Raw genomic sequence first — 8,060 nt, forward strand, 5'->3', positions numbered from 1 at the left:
GTGGCCCTGGAGAAGGAAACTCAGATTGAAGGGTGGTCAGTTGGCAGATGAGGCTTCTCAAAAGATAAAAGAACTGGGAAACCCTGGAAATCCTGTGCTTGGTTTTGCATCACAAGTTTGATTTTGAACTCTGTAGGTAGGTTTCCTCGTGATAATTAGTGCAAATCTGTTCTTATCGTATTGGTAGATCAACATTGACGCAGCAAAGCCTGGGATTTAAGTGTCTTGCACAGTCTAACTTCGAAATGTCTGAAGCTGTTACAGCTGGCCTGTAACCTAATTGGACTGGTATGTTGGAAAGTTTCTGGAGCAAGTCGCTTTGCCTCTAAGCTTTGTGCCAGTGAAATTATGAAGTATAGAACGATGACTCTAATGAACAAGCTTTGTTCAGAGCGCTGAAAACCAGTATTTGTTTTTAGTTTCCATCTCTACTCCTGGATGTATTTCAAGTAGATTTAATAAGCACAGTGCTTCAATATTCTTTTGGGGAAAATTTTTGGCTGGTTGAGATTGTTGGGGGTTTTGTTTCTGGAAGACGACGAAACAAAATCTGAACTTGTAGAGACAGTGGAATAAAACGTGTTTCAGGGAGAACTGCCACAAAGCATGCTTGTGAAGAACTACCCTTGTGAAAACAGTTGAACCATCTTCCTGACTCAAAAGTCTGTCCTTCTATGCAGTGGTTTAACGTAGGGTTATATTTTGTTTATATCTCCACTGAACAACCTCATTGAAAATAAAACTGTCCAAGTGCTGGCTCCAGAGCTGGACTCTGGTGCCTGCTGCAAAAGAAGGGGCAAACGGGGAGGTTGAAAATCTCTGCTAAAACAATGGCACATAAATATTTCAGTGGGCAGTTACCTGACTTGTCTGTGTTGTCAGTGTAACTCCAGGGGCAGACAAGGCCAAATAAAACTAAATGAAGGTACTTCTGCGAAGGGAGAAGGTGCTGAGCAGCTTCTGTGCCATCTTGTGCTGTTGCATGGTGTGTATCCCAAGCTCTGGAGTGAGTTTGAGTAGTGAGCTCTTACACCACAAGCGTTGCGATGCTGTATTAAATAGCAAATCGTTTCGGTATGCGGAGGCATAATTCATTCTGTGGCACATCAGAGCAGTGGGGAGGTAACGGCAGGAATAACTCAGAGTGTTGGAGTGCCGAGGAGTCACTGCTAATGCACTTTTCACAGCTGTCGAGAAGGGCTAAGGAGGTTGTGTTGGGAAGAGTGGAGTGTTCTCAAGGCCTTCTGTTGGATTGGTGGTGTTCGGAGGTGTGAGGGAAACAAAACCAACTCCTCCTCCTCAGCCAGGCTCTGGAGTTCACACACCCCTGTGCTCTGCTCCCTGCAGGTGCTGCTGGTGAGCAGTAGTCGTCATCCTGACCGATGGATCGTCCCTGGGGGTGGCATGGAGCCCGAGGAGGAGCCCAACGTGGCCGCGGTGCGGGAAGTCTGTGAAGAGGTGAGTGTGTGAATGGGAGGGTCTCAGTTTTGTTTTCTCTGCATGAAGAACAGTTTGTTAAGAGGACTTCAGAACACAGCTGGGCTTTTGTGGAGCTGTGTAATATGTAGGTAGAAGGTAGCCAAAATTCCTGATGTCTTCGTGGTTTTGGGTTTTTTTTTACTTGAAGCCATTTCAGAAAGAAGATAAAGACAAATCAATAGTCTCTGTGGGGAAGGGGTATTTTTCTCTCGAAGCTGGAAGAGCAGTTTTATTCTTCATAGGGCACTTGAAGGCAGCAAATGGCAGCTGCCTGCCTTGTAAGTAAAACATGTCTTTAGAATTCTTCTGAATATTATCAAATTGGAGAAATGCTTGAATTCAGAAACTATGAAAAGATTATGTATGGATGACCAAGTAGGTTCACAATTATATAAGGCAGGATTAAAGATGCTTTCAAGAGGGTTATAAATCTTTATGCTGCAAAACAGAAGTCAAGAGCTAATTGATGGGAGTTGGGAGGAAGCTTCTCCAGTAGTGGCTTTATTCAATTGTCTGGTGTAGGAAGGTTTTTCTCTGAAGCATTTGGAAGTACCTCCTGCTGTCTAACAAAATGCTGAATATTTGGGCCTTTGGACTAATCTACCGTGGCAGTTCCTGAGCTGTGTGTTTCTCTTTGGATGTTCTTATAATCCAGCAGTTTCTCAGAAAGGATATGAAAGATTACAGAGTCCAAAGTTGCTTTGGGGGTTTTTTTAAGTGTCTTTAGGTCCTTCTTAGTATTGGGGATTGCTGCTTGCAAATTTTGTTTCCAGCCTGTAACACAGCTCCTGCTTTTTTAGTAACTCGGCTATCTTACAAACACATTACAAGCCAAAGTGAGTTGAACCAGAACAGTAGGAACATTTTTAGCTTCAGACTCCTGCTTTACCACGCAATCATTACTAATAATTAAGTTATTTGATACAGAAGTCAAAGGTTCATTCAGGAGATGCATGGCTTTGCCTTTCAAATCCTTCAAATAAATGTGCATCAGCCCTCCCCTCCCCTTGGAAGAGTCGCTCTCTTTCCATGACAGCGGTGGCTGAAAGGAGGCCTTGGCATGGGCTCAGTCTGCAGTGGAGAAACTGGTTTGGGCTGGCTGAGATAATCCCCTCTCGCTCAGCTGGTGTTCCCTGGCTCACGTGGACCGGTGCCGAATGAGAGTGTAATTCAAACTGTGGCAGCCTGGCAGGGTTGAGTCATTCCCAGCGAAGTACCTATCTGCTGCATGCCGCTCCGCACGCGGTAAACATGGAGAGCTCCAAAAACACAGGGTCACCCCGCTGCTAACCTCAGTGGCACCTAGTCAGGTGGGAATGTGAAATGGAGCTGTTGGATGCTGTTACACCAAAGGCTTTCCTGAAAGTGGTCTGCAGAACAGCCTGTCACGTGTGTTAAAATTCCTTGGGCACTCGGACAGCTCAGTGGTTAGGCTGCTGACAGAGGTGGGGAGCACGAGCTGGCTCGGAGGTGTGCAGGGTTTGTGTTCCAGGACACTGCTTACAATCTACACACGAAATTACGATGTATACAGTTGTCTTAAGCTCGGGGATGTGCATGGGGAGAGGAGTGTTTGTTATAGTATAGCTGTAAGGGGCTTGTGCAGCCAGTTTCCCAGCTTGAGCTATTGATTTGGCCAAGGAGGTGTTTTAGGAGACTGCTGGGCAAGTGATGTGCATGCTGGCTGGGAATCCTTGCTTATCCTTTCATGTGAATTTGGCTTTTCAGGTGGTTGTAACTGAGGCTGATCAGTAGGTTTGATGTCTTTGCTTCTCTCCTGGGGACAGGCGTGTCTGTCGCTTGCAAAGGAACAAGAGGTTAGCTGAGCAGGAGGAGACTGCTGCTTCTGTTGGCAGAGGGAAAATCCAGTTTCCTATGTGTCAATGAAAATAAAGTAGTTTTTATCCTAAAAGGAGGTGTTTTGCATGCTGATCAAAGTTGTGGAAGAAATTTGGGGACTCTCTTTCACTGGCTTTGGTATGCCTTTTCCAGTTTTTAATAAGAGACAGTTGGAAGAAGCTGTATGGACTCATTACCCTTTCAGTTGCTTGTGGTCTTTGACGATGACAATAGGCTGGGTTTTCTCAATTCATTCTTTTTTGCATGGTATGCATTTTCTTTTTAAAATATGCTTTCCTAAACTAAGATTTTTTAACTTGTGCATTCCCTGTTTTCGTGTTACTGTGTATGTATTTGAGTTTATCCGTGTTACTGCTGGAATAATTGTCATGTAAAGAAACCTGACTTTTCCCTTCTCTCTGATTTTCAAAGTTTTAGAAGGTGAAAATGAAATATTGATTCTGAGTGAAACCTGTGATCCCTCTGTCCCAGTTTGAGTTAGAAGTCCTTGTCCTAGTTTGGTGTAGTCCTTATCTATATTAGTCTCTACCAGCAGAAGTATTAAAGTAGACAGGTACCAACACTTGTCATGCGTGCTGCTGTTGGCATAAAATCTGAAGTGACTTGTGTTCTTGGGCATTGTTTTTAGGCAAAATGGCAGTAGACAAGCACGCTGGCTCTGAGTGAGAGCAGCCTTGACAGAATAAACCCACTTATTTCTGACAGACAGGTTGCTGAAAATGATGTGGTCAGTCTTGCACAGCTGGAAACTCCAGGTGTGTCCTAAGGTTACCATCTAGAGCCGTGTGCCCTTTTAAACCAGGCGTTACTGCCAATGTAGCACATGTTTTGCTTCTTCATTCTTGTTTTGCTGTTGCACTCTCTCCCCCAGACTAGTTTCATGTTAGGAATAAGGGGTTTTTTATGGGCGTGAGCCACTGGTGAAGAACATGTTTTAGAAATAGATGCCTTAAATTAAACTTAATATAGAGTGACTTTGAAAAAAGCCTCCACACTCATCTGTTAAGCCCAAAGACGTTTCATTTTGCACTTACAGCATCTTTCACATCCTGACCTTTCAGTACTTAGTAAATGTCAAGTTCTATAAAATTACAGGAGTGTTAGTCATGCTTTCTTCATGGGAATCAAAAGCCAGATAAGTTCTGTGATCAAACAGGCAATTGATGCCAATATAAAAAATAGTCCATCATGATAGTACTTTGATCTGGTTGCGAGGTCTCTTCATTTCCCCTCCTAAACATGCTTTATAAATACTCTTTTCCATTTCACGTATTTTGTTAGTGATTTAGAATATGAATATTGATGTCTTCCAGTGCTAAAATAGGAGATCTTTTTTGTTAATATTGTGAAGACCGTGGATAAATGACTGAGATGATGGTGCTGTGCTCTTCCTAGATTTAGTAATACGATGCAAATAGTGGTCTGAATTCACTACTGTCTGTAACCCTGTACTTGAACTTCATAAAAACGAGTGCAACTTTGCTCTGTCATGGTATTTCATTTCTATTTCACAGATGTAAAAGCATACATTGGTTGTAATGCAGTAAAGAATTGGATTAATAGTTATAGCCCTCCCTGAAACACACTAGAAACAGGAAGAAAATTTGCCTGGCAGGTCTGTAATTGGTGGCTTTAGGACTTGTCTGAGCTAGCAGGCTTCATGGGTGTGATTTACTGCCTTCAGTACTGCAGGTATTAGAGCAAAGATCTGGGTGTTTTACCACAGTCCTCTTGCCCAGCAGTGATCTGTAGTAGATGCAGGCTTTGAGCCTAATAGAGCAAAGTAAAATAGCTGAAATTCCAACCCACATTTTCCTTAGCTCAGATGGAAGGAAATAAAAGCTGTCCCTAGGAACAGATGGTGTTGCTGCAGGCTGCTTTTTGCATCTGACCCAAACTTATTTTCAGCTTTGAAACCTGAACCTGCTGTTCTTGGATGTCTTCAGTAATTTTTCTTTATTAAAACAAGTTGTTCCATGAGCAGCAGAACTAGTAAAGCTTCATTTCCTCCAGATCCTTGCTGCTTGTCCTGAGCACCCAGCCCACCCCTCTGGGCGTGCAGCAGTGGTTTGAAGCCATGTGCTGTTTTGGGGCAGCTGGTTGTTACTGTGCCGTCGGTGCCAGATCTCTCTTTTCCTCCAGTGAGGTCTACGTTGGATGTTGGAAACTGGTTTGGATCTGCAGAGCAGTGGAAAAGAAACTCATTTTGCAAGCTCCGTCCGTCTTCTTTTTATACCTGAATGTGCCTCTTCCTGGGGAATGCTGTTGATGGATTCGTTGGCTTTATTCTCACACCTGCAGATAGAACAGTTGGTGCTGGTTGGTTCGTTTAATAGCATCCTCCTAGGACACGTGTGTATTCTGAGGATTGCAGCACGGGCTCTGCGCTTGGTGGGGGAACATGTGCCCAAATAAATTGTGCTGTCTCTGCCAGACACTGTTGTGTCCCACGAGGGCAGAGGATTCTCAATCCATCTACTAATGAGGAGAAAATTCCTGAGTCATCTGGTACAAATTAGGATTTAGGCCCAGCTCTAATCCTGCGTGAGCCTGTGACTGTGCTTTGAACTTGCTGAGAAAATGCTCGTTCTCCTGCAGTGGAGTCAGGAGGGTGCTGAGGGCTTGGCCCATAGCAAAGCAAGAGGTATGGAGCTGGCCCAAAGAGGAGCCTGGCAGCTATAGATCATTTTCTTGGATGTCTTGAGTATCTTTCGTGGTAACAACTTGTGTGAGAATGTCAGTTGTGCTTCCATGTTTGTTTGTTCCACTGAACAAAGTGTGTGGTTGCAACAGAGACTGTGACTTTCCTATTTGTGTGTGAACAAAGTGCTTTATCAGTGAGAGGTGTATAACAATCCAGTTGGTCTGTGCTGGATATGCTATATGTTGTCTTTAAAATCCACTATACCAGTAAAACAGAATGAGAGCCATTGGACTCCAGGATGTCACAGCTGATGTGTTTTGCAGTCTTTGAGAAGGACTCTCTTTATAAATTCAGCCCAATATTTGTTTGAATCAAAGTATAAGTTATGTCACCGTTTACTACTGCGAGAAATTCATATGTGAAGAAAACCTCAGCACTTTTTTGAGTTGTCTAAGTGATAATTCAAGGTAATGTGATTTTTCCTACAGCGCATGTTTGCCTTGGCATTGCTTTTTGTGCCTTTTTGGATGAATAAGACCAGGCAAAACAGAGAGGGATCCTTGTTTGCAGAAAGTGTTGTTTCCATCACCTCTCTGTTTAACCCGAACAAAAGGAAGGGCTCTTCACCTGCCTGTATTACTTCAAGCACAGTTTTAGAGCTGGGAAAAGAGTGCTTTGGAGACTGGTTGTGCAGTATCCATGCTTAGTTTCAAAGCTGACTAGTTGCCTGGAGATAAGTTTGTTTCTAGTCAGTTCACTAAACCGTCACCACAACATCCCTGGCTTTTGATTCAGTGCCTTTACAGGTAAATATGGAGAGCAGAAATTCAATAGCCTTCTCCAGGAACAAATGAGGAGAATTGGCTTAGGACAGTTATTTACCTGTAGCATTTCCTTGCATTTCACCTTTTAATGTATTTTTGTATGTATGTTGTGGAGGTGGAAGCCTTGTGTTGCTGTGTGTTATGGCTGGCTCATTGGGATGGCTGCTCAAAGAAAATCATAAACAAAAAGCCCCACAGTTTGAGGAGTCCTTTGAATGAGATTCATTTGAAGTATTTGCCTTCCAGCTCACTTCTGAGAGAGATTAGTGCGGGTTAGCAGCAGCCGGTGTGCAGAGGAGATGGAACTGCTCACCCACAAAGGTCAGAGCCAGCTCTGTCCCGGGCGCTCTGGGGTGCGCATACATGCGAACACTGACCTTCATGGAATTGCTCTTTGACTCCAGAAATAGCCTCATGGTTCACAGGCAGAGGTGCACCTATGGGCTGAGCAGGATGTCAGAAATACTGATGAGACAATAAATTTTGTGTCCAAAACCAATATAAAGGATTCACTTGAAAAGCTCCTTCCTAGAAGTAGAGATCAAGGAGCATGTTACAGAAGGGATTCTAGATTTCTAGGAATGCTTGTAGAAGGGGAAGCTACAAGTCCTTTTCTCTTGGGGCAGTTCTGCCAGCAGCTGTGGCAGCCAAATTTACCTTCCAAACAGCTGGGTTGCGTGCCAGACTGTGTGTGTTGTTCTAGACCAGTTAAGCCATGGAACAAAAGCTCACCTTGTCTGTAGCGCTTGAGTTCCAACTGTTTACAGTCAGAATAAGAGGGAATATAAATTACTGGGGGGGGAAGGAGGAGTCTGGGGGCAAAGAGTGGGAGAGCATTTTGTACACATGCACAGTGCAGCACCAGGGAGCAGAGATGAGGAACAGCACTTTGAGAAGGTGACTGAGCCACAGTGGTGAGTGGATGTCTAACAAGTGACAGAAAATGAGATAAAGTGGGTAGATCCTTGGTAGTCTGCAAACAGAAGACAAAACTATTGCTTAGATCTTCTCTTGATTTGTGTCTGTGCTCAGAAGTCTTTCAGTGTGCGTCTGTGTTTTGTGTTAACATCAAAAATAGTCTTGCTCCTGGTGCGGAGGCCACATTCCAACATTGAAAGTATTTTGTGTTTATATTGGCTTGCTCCAGCTGTGCAGGCCACACCTGAAATACCTTGTAGCTGTTGTGTTGCTTTGATGGTGTAAATGGATGTCTTATACATGCTTCAAAGGTACTTTCTTAAACTATAATTTTA

General features: G+C 43.7%; 1 protein-coding gene across 1 annotated transcript in view; it reads left to right on the forward strand.

Moving 5' to 3' along the window:
* Positions 1 to 1,353: 1,353 nt before the first annotated feature.
* NUDT3 (nudix (nucleoside diphosphate linked moiety X)-type motif 3) overlaps positions 1,354 to 8,060 on the forward strand; it is a 9,048-nt gene continuing 2,341 nt past the window's right edge. The window contains exon 1 of the mRNA XM_010024061.1: positions 1,354 to 1,458. Coding sequence (XP_010022363.1) covers positions 1,405 to 1,458 — 54 coding nt within the window. The 5' untranslated portion in view covers positions 1,354 to 1,404. The remainder of the gene's footprint in view (positions 1,459 to 8,060) is intronic.

The sequence above is a fragment of the Nestor notabilis genome, unplaced genomic scaffold (genome assembly GCF_000696875.1).
Source record: "Nestor notabilis isolate BGI_N333 unplaced genomic scaffold, ASM69687v1 scaffold23780, whole genome shotgun sequence".
NCBI classification, from domain to species: domain Eukaryota; kingdom Metazoa; phylum Chordata; class Aves; order Psittaciformes; family Psittacidae; genus Nestor; species Nestor notabilis.